The sequence below is a fragment of the Ammodytes marinus genome (assembly GCF_949987685.1).
Source record: "Ammodytes marinus genome assembly, chromosome: 13".
NCBI classification, from domain to species: Eukaryota; Metazoa; Chordata; class Actinopteri; order Uranoscopiformes; family Ammodytidae; genus Ammodytes; species Ammodytes marinus.
This window is the reverse complement of record NC_137217.1, coordinates 24,012,875-24,031,215: the sequence shown is the minus strand read 5'-3', so window position 1 is coordinate 24,031,215 and position 18,341 is coordinate 24,012,875. Positions and strand designations below refer to the sequence as shown.

At 40.4% G+C, this 18,341-nt stretch overlaps 3 protein-coding genes across 3 annotated transcripts; 1 reads left to right on the top strand and 2 right to left on the bottom strand.

The window, feature by feature from the left end:
- Nucleotides 1-167: 167 nt before the first annotated feature.
- Nucleotides 168-2,794, bottom strand: smpdl3b (sphingomyelin phosphodiesterase acid like 3B; the record flags this gene model as incomplete). The annotated part of the gene is made up of 8 exons (XM_080038959.1): nt 168-527; nt 710-843; nt 979-1,159; nt 1,363-1,532; nt 1,703-1,846; nt 1,984-2,081; nt 2,405-2,618; nt 2,707-2,794. 8 exons carry the CDS (start codon nt 2,792-2,794, stop codon nt 168-170), a joined length of 1,389 nt encoding a protein of 462 aa, XP_079895085.1.
- A 2,195-nt stretch (nt 2,795-4,989) lies between these two features.
- rpa2 (replication protein A2) lies at nt 4,990-11,947 on the top strand. The gene is made up of 9 exons (XM_080038960.1): nt 4,990-5,126; nt 5,337-5,431; nt 5,680-5,781; nt 6,381-6,494; nt 8,557-8,631; nt 8,816-8,932; nt 9,278-9,412; nt 10,999-11,093; nt 11,432-11,947. The coding sequence occupies exons 1-9, from the start codon at nt 5,114-5,116 to the stop codon at nt 11,517-11,519; spliced, it is 834 nt and encodes a 277-aa protein (XP_079895086.1). The 5' UTR covers nt 4,990-5,113; the 3' UTR covers nt 11,520-11,947.
- A 155-nt stretch (nt 11,948-12,102) lies between these two features.
- Nucleotides 12,103-17,446, bottom strand: themis2 (thymocyte selection associated family member 2). Its single transcript, XM_080038958.1, has 6 exons — nt 17,332-17,446; nt 16,781-16,921; nt 16,263-16,688; nt 14,581-15,800; nt 14,230-14,350; nt 12,103-13,642 (listed from the first exon to the last, which is right to left on the bottom strand). Exons 1-6 carry the CDS (start codon nt 17,429-17,431, stop codon nt 13,530-13,532), a joined length of 2,121 nt encoding a protein of 706 aa, XP_079895084.1. The 5' UTR covers nt 17,432-17,446; the 3' UTR covers nt 12,103-13,529.
- Between the last annotated feature and the right edge of the window lie 895 nt (nt 17,447-18,341).

Here is an 18,341-nt window from a genome sequence, read left to right as displayed (position 1 = left end):
TTCGTTTCAATTATTATTATTAATAGATGCCATAATGCAAACCATTACTATTTATAAGAATTTAAAAAAAAAACTGCTTTGCAACAATGCTGTTGCTCTTGAATTTGGAATTTTTGTATTTACTCCCTAAAGCCTCAATAAAACACAATCTGTGACATAGATGGTGATTACCGATTGGCCAACACCAGGCAAAGAGCTACAGAAAGGACTGTCAGCAACCTGCCATATATGGCAGTTGCCCCTCCTTTCACACATCGTTCATACGTGTCAAAGTCTACCTCTCTGGCTGCACACACATGATCAACACGGCAGTCACTGTTGCACTCCGTCAGGTCGTAGCTGACTGAGTTGAACTCATAGTATTTCTGCAGGTAGCAGTGGTCATTGGCAATGCGCTCCAAAGCCTGATGCATGGAGGCTGGTGATGCGTCTGGTACTCTGAAGCTCTCTGTTAGGCGATACTCCTTCTCCCAACGTCCACGGGCTGCATTAGCATGTGTCAGGTTCAGATAATAGGTCACCACATCCTGCCCGTGTTCAAACGTGGTAAAAAAAAGTAAAGAAAAAAAGAAACCAGAACATGAAAGCGGTTAGTGCTTTTGTGGAGGTTGCACATTATTTTCTAAAATGCAACAAGGCTGTGTCTCACATCTTAGAAAGGCTCCAAAATATAATTCATTTTGGATTTTACAGACCAACTTTGACTTACTTTGACCAGGAGTGTTTGGGTATCATATTCAAAGACACGAATCCCAGGGTTGTTGGCTCCATCCAGGACTCCAGGAAGTGTTGTTTTCCATGGTGTGACACCAGGGCTGAGGAACATCGTACTAATAGGAGAGCCTATGGAAACAGAAGGGCCATTTTGGCACTTGATGTGAGTCAGTAAGAATATTTGTATATGTCACTGTGTATCACAGTCAAAAGATTAATTTACCAAACAATCCCCATTGATGGATTACAACAGTCTGAACGTACCCTCTGAGTTGTAGAACATCCTGAAGCTATCAGTATGATGATGGCCAAAGAACTGTCCAAGTATGACTTTATGATGTTTACGAATCATATCCAAATACAGCTTGTTGAATTCAGGTGTGAACCAGGGCTTACTTCTCTTCTTCTCAAAGAACCCTGGCGGGACGTGGCCGATGATGTACACCTGGAAGAGTTACCAATGTAGAGTTTAAAGAGGAACAATCAAACAAGCATCGAATATGCACTGAATATTTGTATTGCCCTCCTAATCAGGACTTAAAATGTGACTTTAAAAGAAGGCGCAATAGCAAATAATGGTTGTCTCCTTAGGTGACCAAGCTCCAAGCAGCCCTGTGAAATTCAATTTAGATAGACAAGTTGCTTTGCCTTTTCTTTATTGTGGGCGGCCTCTGTAAGAACCTGGTCCATCCAGCCAAACTGGCCCGCTGGGTCATCCATGTTCTGGGTCCGCTTGTTCTGGTCATAATAGAGATTAGTGTTGAGGACCAGCATCCTGAAACCTGTTCGATTCAGCAGCTTTTCTGTGTAGTATCCACCTTTGTAAAGACAAATATTGCAGTAAATGTATGACACTATTACAAATATACAATTTGTGTTTTGCACTCAATTTGTCCTAAAAGGTGATTCATTGATTTTTAGGGAAAGCGAGCAATTGTATAAATATCATATGAATGAATGTCAGGGTATCACAGGAGGCCCTATCCACCTTTTTTAAATGTTTCTTGAGACTCGGGATCCAACCAATCCTGCCACAGTTCTGCTGTTCCGTTATAGATGTTGTTTGGGGCTGCAGGAAGCTGGCTCTTCGGGTGGTAGTCATGGTTGCCCAGGGCAGAGTACACTTTAGTGTCTAAGGAATGCATTGATTTAAAGTTCTCATCACTCATACTAAACAAACAATACTACAACAGTTAATGATACTGATCTCTTGTGTTTTATACCTAAAATACAGTAGGCCTATATGACTTATCTTGACCTAACACATACTTGGAAACACTTGTTTTATGATGTGGGTGAGGTTGCTGATAATGAGCAGAACTTCTTCTTCTCCCAGATCCTGATTGGGTACATGTGGTGTGTCATCTCTGAGAAGCGAAACAAAATATGGTAGATAGTTTAAGGTTTAAAATAGGAAGTGGAGGAAGTGAAAATGTATTGGGCCACAGGGTTGGACTGGCTCCACTTAATTAGAGTAGGAATATAATTTACAATGTGGGCCAAAGGCTTTAATCTTTTAGTGGTAAAATAGTTCCAAGCTGTGCCCATTGTCCATAATATCTTATTTTTTTAAATGCAGGATGACTACGAAGCCAGTAGATATTCTATGTAGATGGACCTTGGTCTTAATTAACAAGCCAGCAAGATTTGTGGAAAATGATCAATCAGCCTGAAGCATAGGCCTACATACCCGGTCCATAAAATGAAGTCCGGATCTGGCAGAATATCCTTCATGGCATACACAGAGGAGTTAATAAGGTGCCATGGCGAGTCACAAGCGTAGTCTCCAAATTTCCCCGCATTGGCTGCAGGTCGTTTTCCACTTGATGCGCACACAAGTTCAGGATTGTCGCTCAGTTTGTATGTTGGATCCCAGTGCTGATCCGTGATGTGCCAGAAGTTTCCTGGACAAAGACGACGCGTAATTACGCACATGGACTTTAAAAAAAAAATTATGTCACCAATAGTCTACTATGTGCTATTTTGACTCACCTGATAACGAAGTAACTTCTTTGAAAAGCAGACAAGAAAGGAGCAGCCTCACTGTTGTCATGTTGAACTCTTTGAAGAAATCAAACATCTGGAAGAAGTCAAGTCCAAGTTTGAAAGGTAAGTCTATAAAGGCAAAGCAAGATTAGATAACCAACAGCTTTACACGCTGCCTTTGAAGTCTGTCCATTCATCTGCAACTATATTTTGTTCCCTCTGTTGTAAACATTGTAAATAGGTCTATAAAACTAAGATGACAGGCCTGATAGCTTATTATAGGCTTCTCATTGCCCGTCATATAGGGGAGAACGGGGTAATTTGTCACATGGGTTGGATGTCACATTCGTTATATCTCGCCACCAGAGCGCGCTAGCTCTGAAATGTTGATATAAAAAAGGCCCAGAATTGGGATCAGAGGTCACATACATAGACTTCCTTGGAGGAAGACAGCTGCATTTCAGGTGAGAGGATGTTTTGTGTTTTTCATGTCAAATTCAAAATATTTTGCTTCTCAGTATTTTTCTTTTAGGCTTTTACACAATGGGTTTATAACAAAACACTTGTTACCCTCAGAAAGTGTGAAGGGTAAACTATAGTTTAGATTGTGGTTAGCAAGCTAATTAGTTGTCAGATGGTTGTTGGCCTTGATGCTAGCAAGAAATTCAAGTCGGGGTTGGTCGTCAAATTTTTTGGGGGGTTGGTTGTCACATGTTATCTCAAGGCTGCAGCCAGAAAAGGAACCCAATAACGAAAGAAATTGTCAAGCTGTATCCTCACTGACACCCCAGAGAAGGAAAGAATAGAGCAGGAAAAGGCAGCTAGCAAGCAAAAGAAAAAAAAGCAACAAAATCAAAACATTCCAGTGCATCCCAAACTAGACCAGCTGCCAAGGCTACAGAACGTTATGTAGGCCTATTTGTCAACTTGACAATGCAATTAAACATTCAAATTTGGTTCTGCCTCCTTGCCTTCTTTTTAAGATTTTTCCCATTAAGATAACATTGTGACAAACAACCCCATAGTGTGTGACAACCGACCCCTTGATGGGGTTGGTTGTCACAATGTGTCAGAGTGTCTTTGATGGTAAATTACTTCTTCATTACAATAAGTTGGAAAAAAAGAGAGACACACATTTCTAGCCAACACCTTAAGCTTCAATTTAATGTAGGAATGGCTATTGACAGATGTTTTGGTGATGAGCAATTCTCACTAGAGTAAAAAGTGTGCCTACTTACCCCGTTCTCCCCTACGTTTAAACTTAAACATTGATGAGTTCTGTATAAAAAAGAGAAGTAGCCTAGCAGCTACATCAACATTGGCATATTTGAAAATGCCATAACGGGGCAGATCCGGGTGGCCGAATCCCCCCATGCGAACTATGTTCATGTAGGCCTAGTAGCCTACTGTCTTAGACATTTAAATGTTAGGCTACTATACCCTGCGCTCACAGAACAAATTTATGTTTTTTTGTATTTTCTTTAATCATTGTGTTCATGTCAAGCTGTAAATGTAACTTTTTTTTGTTTAATCTATAAAAAGCATAAATAGTATAATAAAAGGGCAGAAGTCACGTATGCTGCCTTTGAGTGATGCTCGTACTTTTCCTCGAACTGTTAACTCCAGAGATACGATTCCTTTGATATTGTCACATTGCATTGGCCCACAGTTGATGTTTGATTGTAAGATGTTAATCAAGCTGAAGAACGTATGCAAAGTAGGTAGTTTAGACATTTTAGAATTTCAAAATTGTTACAGCTTTTTCGACAGTATGATTAGTTGTTTTCATAAATCTGCATTATGCCCCGTAACGTTTACTTACAGAGAACTGCTTAATGCTTATAGTGTCCTTATTTGGACTTTTAGAGTCATGTGGTATACGATCACAAAGCAGTTCAGGTGCAACAGAAGCAGCGATATGGCTGATATTTAGTTTGTTATTGGTTATTTCCCTTGTATAATCCATTGTTATTTCCAACAAGTCGTAAAGGCAGCAAAGCCTTCCTCACTCAACACTAAATAATTTCCCCCCGAGCATTGTCTTTCAGGCGCTCTTTTTTTCAACGCTGTGTTCCGCCCCTAACAAGCCATGTCAGCCAAAAAGTTGGATGATTAGAGGTTAATATCTGGTTAGAGCAATAACTGAGAGTTTGAGTCGGTATATTATATATATATCCAGAGAGGAACGACTATCTGACAAGCTTAGATCAGGGCTTAAATCCCTCTTTACAATCTACGTAGGTTTCGCGGGACTTCTCCTACGCGCATGCGTTGTACGTTGAGTTTGGCGCGCGGGACAACACAAGGAAGCGGTCTACTCTACTGAACAAACCTGTGTTATTGTTGTCCCTGCTACACAGTGTCAGTAACGTTTCATATTTGATTTTATAAACTTAATTTGCAAGGTGCTAACATGTGGAATCAGGGTGAGTTCAATATCCTTGCTGTTTTGTTTCATAATGTGGTCAGGTCTGTTTGTTGACGTGTCTATCTGCGGCTAACTAACTTTAGCTCGACTTCTACCATGCCACTTGGTTGCTGCTTCTTTTTAACGTCAAAGTTTTTTTTTTTAAATGGGAAGCATGGCGAATACACTGTTCCTTATCTTATATGTCAATGCCTTTCTGCGTTTTCAGGAGGGTACAGCGAGTCGAGTGTTGGCGGGGGTTACACTCAGTCTCCAGGAGGCTTTGCATCCCCTTCCTTATCCCAGGGAGGAGAGAAGAAAGGGGTTTGTACTGAAGTTTAAAATGACACTACAACCTCTGTATTTCCTCTGGATATCTGAAACAGAACACCATCACAATAACATTATCCCTGAAGTTGCATTTTCATATTTTGACCACAATACATTTACCAAACTATAGCTTCCCTTAGCTTTCCCATTCACACATATGTGGCTATATTGCTGTGTCGAGATGGACACACTAATTGAGGCATAGCAATTAACCTATGCTTGTGTTTGTTTATGCTTTGCAGAGAACCCGTGCCACACAAATAATTCCCTGCACAGTGTCTCAGCTGATGTCGGCTTCCCAGGCTGATGAGGCCTTCAAAGTTGGAGAGGTAGAAGTAGCCCAGGTAAGCTGAAGCATAGCAGGAATTGTGTTCTTGCGGAACATAACAATAACTCTGTGGTGTGTCAAGTGGTGCAGTTGCACTAAGCTGCCACTAATATCATTATCACTTGATCTGTCATTAATTTTATTTTGTCATCAAACTTTTTGACTTCTAAAATATGTCGGTAGAGCTGATATTGACTGATAAATTTATCAAGCAACAGGCACACAATAGGAAAATATTGTGATAGATTATTTATGATTTAATATTTATTTGGCAATTTCTAGCTTCTCAAATGTGAGGACTGAGGGCTCAGCGATTTTCTTTGTCATTATATGATAGTAAACTGAAAATGTTTGGTTTTTGGAGTGTTGGAATTAGGGATAAAACAAGCTTTTTGAAGACAAATAAATTGAATATTTAAGTATGTGGGAGAACTTGGATAAAAAAAAATACAAAACTGCTCCAATAACCCACAGCCTGCATTGACTTCCCTTTTCTTTTTCTTAAGCCAATTGTTTGATGCCATATATGTATTAACTCGAGATGAAACACTGCAGCGTTTTGTTTCACTACTAAAGAAGTTTTCCATTTTTCTTTGTTTATGTTCTGTGTCATAGGTCACCATTGTGGGTATCATCAGGAGCACAGACAAATCCATGACCAACATCCAGTACAAGGTCGATGACATGACAGGCGCTCCCATGGATGTGAAGCAGTGGGTAGACACAGAGGTCAGTGGGGATGTTTTTTTTACCTTGCACAATTTCAAAATATTTGGCTGTTGTATTAAACTCACTCACTTTTCGAGGAACCCTGAATTATTTCTCTTGTCAAATATAAAAATAAGTTTAACACCAAATATTTTGTGAAATACAAAAAAGCAAACCATTGTGGGAGATTTCCTGTTTTTTTGTAATGTTTTTTTAACCATTAATAAGTTAGATGACATTTAGATGTGGGATAATTTTATTGAATAAAGTATAGACCATCCATAGTTTTGGTTTACAGGCACATTTGATCGCTGATACGTTATGAGGTCATAATTGTAAAATGTGGAAAATATACATTACAAAAACAGGCAAGCATAGAGACACTCATTCCATAATTGGGGGAAATGACACCTTCACTCTGTTTATTGAACATATTACACACAGAGGCCTGTAAGACACAATGTACCATGCTGTAGCAGTAATGCAACACTTTCTTTCCACAATAATTCTCCAACAAACTTGTGTTGAAGAAACAAACATAATATACTATAGCCCCTTTTACACAGAGATTGCGGCATATTGACGGAACAACATCACTCCAAAATGCCGGCTTTGCTTGCTTCTGTGTTATTTACACAGAACCAAGCAACGCCGGCCTGCTGGCGCATCAGTAGCTCCTTTTACACAGCGTTCCGGAATGAAAGAGGTGCTTGTAAACAGCGTCAGGTGTGACGTAAACATTTAGCGCCGCGCCGGTCAGCTGCTTTACAACAACACTGTCCGGTGAATTGAGAGCAGAAGTGCTGGAGCTTGCAGTAAGAGGGCCGTATTTTACTGTCCCCACGATGTGCCAGTTGATCTCGCTACGCGCTGAGTCCAACATCACTGGGACTGTTAACCAAACTGACAAAATCAATCCTGTGTGTGTGTGTGTGTGTGTGTGTGTGTGTGTGTGTGTGTGTGTGTGTGTGTGTGTGTGTGTGTGTGTGTGTGTGTGTGTGTGTGTGTGTGTGTGTGTGTGTGTGTGTGTGTGTGTGTGTGTGTGTGTGTGTGTGTGTGTGTGTGTGTGTGTGTGTGTGTGTGTGTGTGTGTGTGTGTGAGATAGCGGCGGCGATCCGGTTACAGCCTGGCTTAGCCTAGCCTAGCTTTCCCATTGTACAACTTCCCCTGGGCAGAAATAGACTCTGCAAAATTAAGCGCGGGGGTTTGGATTGAGCAGCGGACCTTATGACCAGATAGATTATACGCCGTTCCTTTTATTTGGTGATTTTTACGGGACATCAGGCCGCCGTGATTAATGATAAACACGTCAAAACTGACAAAATCAATCCGCTTCACACAGCTGTGTGTGTGTTTGTGTGACAGGTTGGCTGTAAGCGAGTCTCTTTGTGAGGGCAGAGATCTGCCAATCAGACACACATACACACAGTGTGTGAAGTCACGTTACTGTAGGCAGAAATAAAGTGTGGATATACGCTCAGACTTAGAATGATAATAGTGGCGGCGATCCGGTAGCAGCCGCTTAACCTAGCTTAGCCTAGCCTAGCTTTTCCATTGTACAACTTCTACTGGGCAGAAATAGACTCATACACTGCAAAATGAAGCGTGGGGGTTTGGATTGAGCAGCGGACCTTATGATCAGATAGATTATACGCCGTTCCTTTTATTTGGTGATTTTTACGGGACATCAGGCCGCCGTGATTAATGTTAAACACACGTCCTTCAACTGCTAACATGGTCGCATGTTTAGAACGTAGGCTATGGAACGTCAAACTTCCCCCTGTTCCGCAACAACAAGCTGGAGCATTTAAACAGAGGCGGAACTGATTGTGTCGGGAATCTTACTACCCCCCCCCCCGAGGTAGTAAAATTCCTGGAACAATCACTCGCACCTTTCTTCCCTCGTTCCGCAACGGTCACATTTAAACAGCAGGGCAGAGGGCTGAAAGGCCGGCATATTCCCGGCTTTCACTGGCTGTGTAAAAGGGGCTATTGTTTATTTTTCAGAAGCTGTAGCATGTCTTTGTCTGGTAAACTAAACAAGTCAAGCACCTTAGCATCACTGTTCTTTTGGTTTATACAGGATCCCAGTGTGGACAGCACTGTCTTGCCTCCAGGCATGTACGTCAAAGTCTCTGGCAATTTGCGCTCCTTCCAGGTGAGTTTGCTGTCTTAAAATACTCTGAAACAAAAACAAAGCTTTGCTTTATGATGTTTTGTTTCTTTGAATACATGATAACGTGAGAAGTTCGGGTAAATCATTCTTATCTGATCTGTTTACTGTCTTCAGTTCCTCTGTGAATATAACATTTTCTTTTTTATGACTGTTCCTGTTTCAACAGAGCCACAGGTCTGTTGTGGCGTTCAGTGTCAGGCCCCTTGAGGACATGAATGAAATCACCTCACACATGCTGGAAGTCGTCCAAGCACACATGGCGCTCGGCAAACCTCAGAACATGGTGAGGAAACTCTAGCATTAACCTCAGTAGCCTTTATCTTTGGTTGGAGACATAGAAAATGAGGAAGTCAGGTTAACCATCTGTTCCTGTAAATTCTAACTGTTTTGAAGAATGTTGTTTCCTTAAGTACTCTTAGAATTGTTTCCATTAATTATTATGTGAGGAGAGTATACCCGACCTGGTTTCAGCATGTACCAACACTGTTATGTAATCATTTTTCCATGAAGGGAAGTACAGAAATACATTTTGCTCAAGTCCCAATTATAAGAATCAATTTTTTCAAATATCTCTGTTGCTGTTCCCATGACATGTGTCCTGACTATTTAGTTTTGTTTCTCTTTTAAGTCTGGTACCGGAGGAGGAATGAACAGCGTCACACCCGCGTCACGGCCCGACATGGGAAGCACAGGGGGTATGGGAGGGAGCTATGCAGGTGCTAACGACATGGTGAACAATGGGTTAAGTGGAAACCAGAATCAGGTGAGCCAAAATTACATATCATATCTAAGAATTTTAAAATACACTACTTTTACTACCGTTGCCTTTTGTCTGGAATTTGACTTTTGGACTTGGTAATAATTTAAATCATGCCAACCAACACATTTGGTCGAGATCACTACCTAGATATAAAGAATTTTCGTGACTTGCAGAACACAAGCTTTTTCTTCTTTCTTTTTTTTTCAACACTCACAGAAAAACTTGTTGCACCACACAAGTGTGTGATACTTCTTGTAATCCGTCCCTCATTGCTATTTAGGGATGCACCGAAATGAAAATTCTTGGCCGAAACCGAAACCGAATAAAAATAAACAGTTGGCCGAAAGGCCGAAACCGAATACCGAAAGAGGCTTTTGCAGTTTTGTTTATTATTTAGTCAATTATTTCAACATTGCATACATGAACTCCCAAATGTTCTCCTCAAACATAGCCTACAACTAAAAAGCAACCCTAAATAAATAATTAAACAGTAAAACCTTCAAATCTAAGAGTAAAATTAATATTTTACTAGGAATTAATTTGTGAACCTCCGACTGATTTTTACCTTGACTTATATGAGGATGAATCTACAAAAAGATTGACTTATTGCCTTTCTTCATTTTTTGCAGTGCAGGTTGAGTTGCTCTAAAAAAAACTGCACCACAGCTGCCACCATAATGTTCAGACTTCAGAATTTGCTTCAAAGCCCTGATCATAACAATGAGAGGCTTTAAACGATGTCCATTCTTAGGAGGTGATTGTAAACCTTTTCGTCTGTAGAATGAAACTAACGGGGGGAGGCGGCTTGCTGGACATATATTTAGTCGCACTGTCAGTTTGCCGACTTGGCTCTGTGTATTCAGGCTCGAGAAATGCAATCAGACCGTAGGAGCCTTTTCCCCCAACAGCGCTAACGGACAGGATATCTCCGGTTATCATTTTAGATGAAACTAACTAAAGTTTTTTTTGCGCTGCGGCCCTCACCGGCGAGGTGTCACTGTGAGTGACACCGTTACCAACTGTCACACTGTCACAGAGTTTCACCGGGTGAATCGCTGCTTCGCTCGCGCAAGGCTTTTGTGTTTCTATGGTGATTAAACATCAGTCTTGGACGAGCGTTTTAACTTTATGCTGCATTAAGCATTGCACTGTCTGCGCCGTGTTTCATCCAGTTGCTCCCACATTGGACTCTGACATTTTCATGCACGCTCCAAACTGCTCCTGCTGCGCGGTCACAAAGAGACGTGGACTCGCATACACGGTTACGTCTCTCTTTACTGCCATTTCCTGGTTTACAAGCGCGCAGCTCTTTTAAAAACATATTTCCTTAGTGTCATTTAGTTCGCCAATTTTCGGTAATGTTGTTCGGCTTTTTAACTGTTTCGGGCCGAAACCGAAAATGACTTATTTTGCCATTTTCGGCCGAACTTTTTCGGTGGCCGAATATTCGGTGCATCCCTATTGCTATTACTATGAATTGCTGAGAAAAATATGAATTCTTGAGATAAATAAGTAATAGTTGCTGGAGTTGCAAGGATGCCTCTATTACTGTTTGTTGATGTTTGATCTTTCATTGTTTATTTCACAAGGTGCTGAGTTTGATAAGAGGCTGTCCAGACCCACAGGGCATCAGCATTCAGGACATAAAGCAGCGACTCAGTGGCATCAGTCTGGGTCTCATCAAGTAAGAGAATTTCTAAGTCCTACACGGATGACCCACCATAACATAACATTAACATTGTGCTGTTGTAGTGAATTCTTATACTTAAATCAGTTACTGTCCCTAAGTAAGGGATTAACAATATCAAAATAGCTGCAAGTTCATTTCCTCTCTATGGTCTAATTGCTGTATCGCCTTTTAAGCCTGTGAAATGTGTTCAAAGGCTACTTCTAAACTAAAGATTGCAGAAATCAGAAGTCTCAGACTGTTTGATAAGTTTAAAGGTTTTATTTGTATTGGTTTAAGTACGGAACACAAGTGCTTCAAAAATACTAATGATATTTATTGTTGTGCTCTAACAGACAAGCAGTGGAATTCCTGAGCAATGAAGGTCACATCTTTTCCACCATTGACGAAGACCACTACAAATCAACAGACAACGATGATTAGAAACATTAACCTTCTTTGCACCAGTGGTGCTGCTTGTTTGAATTTGACCGGATCCATGTCAATAGGTTAGATTGTATAGCTCAAAGCCATCAAAGCTAAATGTAAACCTCTCTGCCCAGGTTAATGCTGCCAAACTGAGTGAACCACTGTAAAGTCCTTCACTGTGGTGGATGTTGATAAAAGAACACGTGGTCTCCTTTTGTGAGGCCTTTTTGGTTTACACATCCTGTATTCCTGAGGTTGCTTCTGCTATTTTGCAGAGGCATTGATGTTGAGGTACCCGTTGTTAGCAGTTAATACTTATATTCTGTATTTCTCTCCTCATTGTAAATCATTTTGTAATTTTAAAGACTTTGAAGATAAGCACTCAATATTTTTGTTTTTGTAACTTACAATTCTGCCATAATTAAAAGATTATACAAAATTCATTTGGATTTTCTATAAGGAACTCTTTATTTTCTAATTAAAACATACACTTTTTAAACTATTTTTTTCTTACAGAATATTACAATTTAACATAATCTGTACAGTGGGTTTATAAACAGTTTTATCCATGCACAATCCCATAATGAACAAGCAGTTTGTGCAAATTTACTAGGTTTTGAATACAGCAATATTTCATATTCATTTGTATTTCATGTTGTATCTTATTCACACTTCATATGGTACATTCTGAAGCCGTTTTCATGATAATAAGATTTTGTAAGTACAAGTACACTCTAGAACAGTTAATCAACAGTTTGAAAGAAATGCATCAAAAAGAGGTGCAAAAAAAGAAATTAAACTATTATTTTGTTGACAGGGAGTTTCGCCAGTCGACAGTATACATGAATAGTAATAACCCAAACCGGTATTTTTAATAAATATTAAAGCGGAATTTGAGAATGCAGAGCACCTTTTTTTTACTCTCAGATCATTAATTTGCTGTGACGAGTAGGACAGCTTCTGCAATTTCAACAGTTTCAACGCGTGACAAGCTGCACAGAGTTGCCAATGTGTCATCAACCCTTTCTGTTTAGACTAGAGCTTGCATGTAAACTGTAGGAGTTTGACCTACAGCAAATGCCTTTTAAATTCAATGTAACCCATACATTTGTGAAGCTTATGAATGCATTTTTCTAAGACAAGGAGTTGATTTGACTCTGGTTATTTTAAAGACTTGTTTGCAGTATACTGGACAGGATTACACTGTATAGCGTAGCGGTTGGTTTATCCAGAATGGAATATCTACAGTTACTGTCTAATAATGCACAATATACTGGGATTGTACGTATAACTTCAAACCAGAACCTCCAAAATTACCATATGGTTAGATCAACTATTGCTTATAAGTTTGAAAGAAAAGAACAAACGTTCTGTATCATATTTCAACAAATACTACAACAATAAATACAAGGGTGTGTTTGTCTAATCAAAGTTTGTGGGTCCTACCTACGTTGCACACCTAAAGCCTACAGTCTGAAGAGGATGTTGAAGGTGGAAGAATAGAATAAGCTTTGCTGACCACGTGAGAAGCAGGGGTGTTATGTTTAGTGAGGCACTGCAGTGATGCTTTTTCGTCATCCAATATTTGCGTAGGCAAACAAAGTGATCGGTGGCTCCTTAATGATTTTGCCATAAGTGCATCCTGTAGACATTACGGTGCAATGCCAGATAAAAACAAAACAAGATGACCTCTTCATCTAGTGTCCGCTGTTTTCCCAGGTTGCTATAAGTCCTTCTTTACGGCAAGGAATTTTGTCTAGGTAAAAGTTGATATTGAACAGAAATATCTAGCCTTAATCCAAAACAATAATAATATTTACTGTGAAATTAAATCACATAAAACATACATATAGTTTCAACACAATATTTCGTTTTTCAAGTCCCAAAGTATAAGACTATATACCTTGGTCCATTGGAATGAAATTATTCAAGATAGGAGGGTGTAAAAGCTGAAATATGACATTTCCCCTAGATACCCCTGAATTTCCTAATGTGATATTTTTTCTGTTGCAATATACATACATTTTAGTAGAAGTTAACATTCTCCTGCGCATTCTTCATCATTGTCAGCAAAGTCTCATCCACAGTTTCATAGTCATGGTCGCTGTCCACATCTGCTTCAACGTTGCACAGTGACACTGGTGGAAAAGAGAGTACGGTTTATCAATTACATTCGAAATACTGAATATTTCATGTCTCTTACTGTTAAATGCATCCAATGAAAAGGCCTAAAACAATAGGGGATCCTGCCGAAAAGTTTTGTATTTTAGTCATAAAGCTCAAGTTTTGTCACAAAAAAATAAATTAAAACACACCAATGATCCACAGTGTCTCACCGGGTAACCAGTTTCTTCCTTACAATAGGCACTGTATTTTATTTTGTGTTTCACACTTTCCTGTTTTCATAATAAATACATACTAGAGCACCAAATGTGTATAAATGCGCAGCTGAAAATTGTCCAATATAAAAGCACTATTAGCTTTGCTTGAGAAACCTTTGCCAATAACTACAGTTGCCCTCTGTCTAAATAATGGACTTACCCTTTGTTTTAAATAGCCTAACTATATAATGATGACCTATTAATAAATATTTGCATCTGCAATTGAAACACTGCTTGGGGCTGAAGGGAAGTTGGAAGGAAGGGGAACTTAATAGTTGATTTTGGCGTTAGCACACCGTTTTTTTTTATGGTGACTTCAGATATACAGCAGATTAGAGCTTTACCTTTTTTCGTAGACTCCTCCATTTTCACATACGTGTTTGGCAGAGCCTTGCCTGTTGTCATTTCAGCCGCTGAATGCTTTCGGGGTACGACTGGTGGAGGTTGATCATTATCAAAGTCAGCCTGCACAATACAAAGGGAAAGAGACATTCAGTTCCACAGATCACTTATTTCTCAGAACAGAAAGAGGAAACATCTTGTATTTGAATAGTCTGAAGTTTGTTAGCACTTTTAGACTTCTTGAATTGTGTCCCTTTGTGGTGTAACGTGGGACGTGAAGATATGTTAAGTGAACCACAATAGATTTGACATAGCTCTTGGGGATTTATTATAAGCATGTACAACATACTTACTGGAAGTGGGGGAGCTGGGGGCCTTTTTTTGCCAGTTAAAGTCAAATTGGCTAAATCTTTGGTTGGAACGCTTTTGTCCTGTAGATGTTTGGACTTGTCTGCCTTGGATGATTTCTTCATAGATTTTGATGATGATTTCTTGCAAGACTTTGAAGATGACATGTTTCGCTTTGGTGGTCGAGGTGGAGGTGCTTCATCTGCGTTCCCCTGTTTGCGAAATTCATAAAAGAACTTGTCTGTCACCTCAGTAACCCTATCCACGTGGCACTTTGGTGGTTGACTGCTGGACCATGGCAGGGGGTCTTTGGTAAAAGAGACAGACATTGAAAGCCACCGGGTTGGGATCTCGAAACAGTGGTCTGGCCTGTGTGGAAAGCTTGCCTGGATGGTGGGCTCTAACATAGCCCCCTCTATTTTGAGACATGCAAACCCACTGAGTGGATCAGTCTCGAGTTCAGTATCACGGCTCACCACTTTAACATCCAGTGGCAAAGTACACTCCTTGCCCAAGTCACTTAGTCTGTACTTTTTGTTATCAGTGAGAACCTCCACATAGTGACCATGCATGTAGAGAGGAAGATAAATCTGCTGTCTCTCATCCTCCTGCTTGACCGCTTCTTCATCGTCATCATCTTCATCCCCATCATCGGGGTCTCGGAGACGCTGACACAAAAGGGCCTCAATGGATTGCTTCTGTTCTTTGCTGCTTTCACAAGGCAACTCCATCCTTTCGCAGCCAACAATCTCCAGCTGTTCCCCCACACTGAGGGCGGGCAGACCCTCCTCCTCAACTTCCTCACTGTTCCTTGTCACACTGAACTTCAGACCCGGCGCTTGGATTGAAGCGACGTACAGCTCGTACACGGAGTTAAACTCTCTTGGCCGCCTCCGAAATCGTCCACCATATTGCTGAGATACCAGGAAGTACTTCTGTGCCTTTCGGCTCTTCGGGCTGGATAATAATACCATGGCTGAGGTTCCTATCTTGTGGAAAACCAATTGGCTCCCCTGGCTGAGTTCTGGCAGCCAGCTGCAGTTGAACAAAGAGCGGGTATCTGGGCCTTCCACTATCTCCACAACTTTAGGAAAGGATTCATCCGGCTGGGACAGGATCTCCGTCAGACTGAGCGGGGTCACAAAATTCACATCCTTACACAGCTCAGTCACATCAACCACATCCACCTCTAAGCTGGATGGAAACTTCAAGATGTCCTTCCTCACTGTACCAAAAAAAATGGGAGAAACAATGTTAGAAAATATAAAATAGGCACTTGAAGTTAAATTATCTTTATCAGGGATGGAAGAAGTATTCAGAAATGTGACTAACAAAAGTAACACCAGTGTCAGTATAGCAATATTTTGATCATCAAGTGAAAGCACACGTTACTCCAAAAAAGTGTTGTTAATCTGCACATAAATATTAGCCTAATTCTAAACTTGGAAATAAATGTTGCGGTAAAAGTACAATATACTGTATGTTTAGAGTACACTGACACAAAGAGGCACAGAAACGAACAATTCAAGTATAATAGATAAACATCAAAATCATAATTAAGTGCAGTACATTTCGACTTTATAAACAAAAAATGTAATGAAATCTGTTCCTCATATAAATGTTGTACCATTGTGTATGCAAATAAAAAAAAATTCCGCATCAAATCTTAAAAAGTAGTAGTACTCACAGTTCATGATGGCGTGGACCTGGTATATTGGACTGAGGAGAAGTGGTCGTTCATATTTGGTGGAGTTGCTGAAGCGAAACCTTCGACTACGCAGGCAGGGTGAGGACATGATCTCCCGCAGAGTGAAGCACTCCTCGCTCTCACACTCGCTGAACTCCCCTTGGAAAGAAAGTGGGAAAGATATTTCCGCAGAAGATTCCTGTTGTCCTTGAACATGGCAGCGCACCTGATCCTCCTCACCCTGCCGCTGTTCAATGGAGAGAACTGTCAAAGTTCTCCCGACCCCCAGTGTGAAATCACCAATGGTCGTCTTGGAGCGACAGGTGAAAGTGAAGGGAAGGCAGGATTCCAGTCCAACAGGCCTCAGGCTCAGCATCTCCTCCACTGAACTGTAGGGATTGTCTTCTGGGACCACTTTGAACAAACCTGAGAAACAGCAAAACACGTGTCAGTTGTCAGTGGTCAGCCAAATCAAATTAAATGTTCTCACAAGAACATTTTCTGTGGCTCAGACCAACCTGTGTGACTGATAGGAAGTTCAAACTTCTCATGTTTGCTGATGTCTTCACAGCAAACGGATAGGAGCTCAATACCAATGACCTTTATTAGATCCCCAGTAGAAAAGCACACTTCACTGCCAGAAATTTCATAAACAGAACCTGAAACAGAAAGTTAGAATTGGAGCAAAGTATAGGAGCAAAATTCAGCAACGAGGAGATATTTTTCTATATTATTCAATAAATAATCTTATTTTTCATCTTATACAATATTTTTTGCTCTAATACGATTTTGTTTTACAAATGCAATACAAACTTTTCAACAAAACAATTCCTCACTGTCCTATTTGGCAAGAACAACGTCTGATTTGGGGTTACAAAAATAAGGACACAAATACTTTATAGATAGAAATATGCATTAGATAAAAAACTGACATAACACAAAAAACGGTTACAATATGAAGCAATGTAAGCTCTTCAAATAACCTCTTATCTCTTCATATTTGGCCTCACTTAAATTCATGCCAGTATCAAGTTTACAATGAATACAATAATGACAATAAAAGGCCTACCTTGGAAATACACTCCAGAGCAAACCTGCAGGATCTTTGGCAGACAAGTGTTGTCCAATGATGCAATGAATTGCTGAAGTGGCCAAGCAGTGCCTGCCATCACTGTTACCTCAGTGTGCTGCTATCAAAAAGGATGGCAGACAGCAAATGACAAGGGTAGCCTGAAATACAATACTTTCTCACTCAGAAAACCACAAACGTGAATGAGGAAGTCACAGGAGCCGTTTGCACGATGCTTGCATTCACAGGCTTAAGGCACAACGCCTTAAGCCTGAATCGAAACTGTCTTCCTTCATTACTGTGAAGTTATGAAAGTTTTTAAAAGGATTATTCTGCTATTACATTTTATGCAGCTTAAAGCCTTGATTGGCTATCGCCTAGAGAAAATACACCAAAAATCTGTGATATTTATACCTTTTATGTGTCAAGATTTGTGTGCGCGCGCGTGTGTGTGTGTGTGGAGGGGGGGGGACACTAATTCTGGCATGAGCAAACAACACTTACTAAGGGATAATGTACTCGTCTCTTAAATGGTCAAACTGAATCCTCTTTCAAGATTGGTCAAAGGTCTGAAAGATCTAGAACCCCAAATGTTGTCTGTACAACGAAAATGTGAAGAATGAAGGGAAATGATATGTGTTTTTTTCTGAGCCAGAAAAGGAGTTCATTAGGCCTAGTTCATTTTAGTCACCGGACTACTCTGCGGTCTTGGTTCCAGTTCCCTTCAAAGCCCACATCCTTTATACAAATAATGATATCTCTCTAACTAACCCAGACACATATTAGAAAAAGACAGCACCCTCACTTCCTCCCAGCAATGTGCACTGTGAATCCTCCCACCCATATGTGACATCATGATGCAGCCCCTCACATCATCCAACAAAACTTACAACCCTTTCCAGATCAAGCCAGGCTACAACAATCAGTCTGTTCTGTTGTTTGATTCCCCTCCCGTCTTCCCATGATCAAATCAGGCAATGCTCTTATCAGACGCTGCCTTGAATAAACAT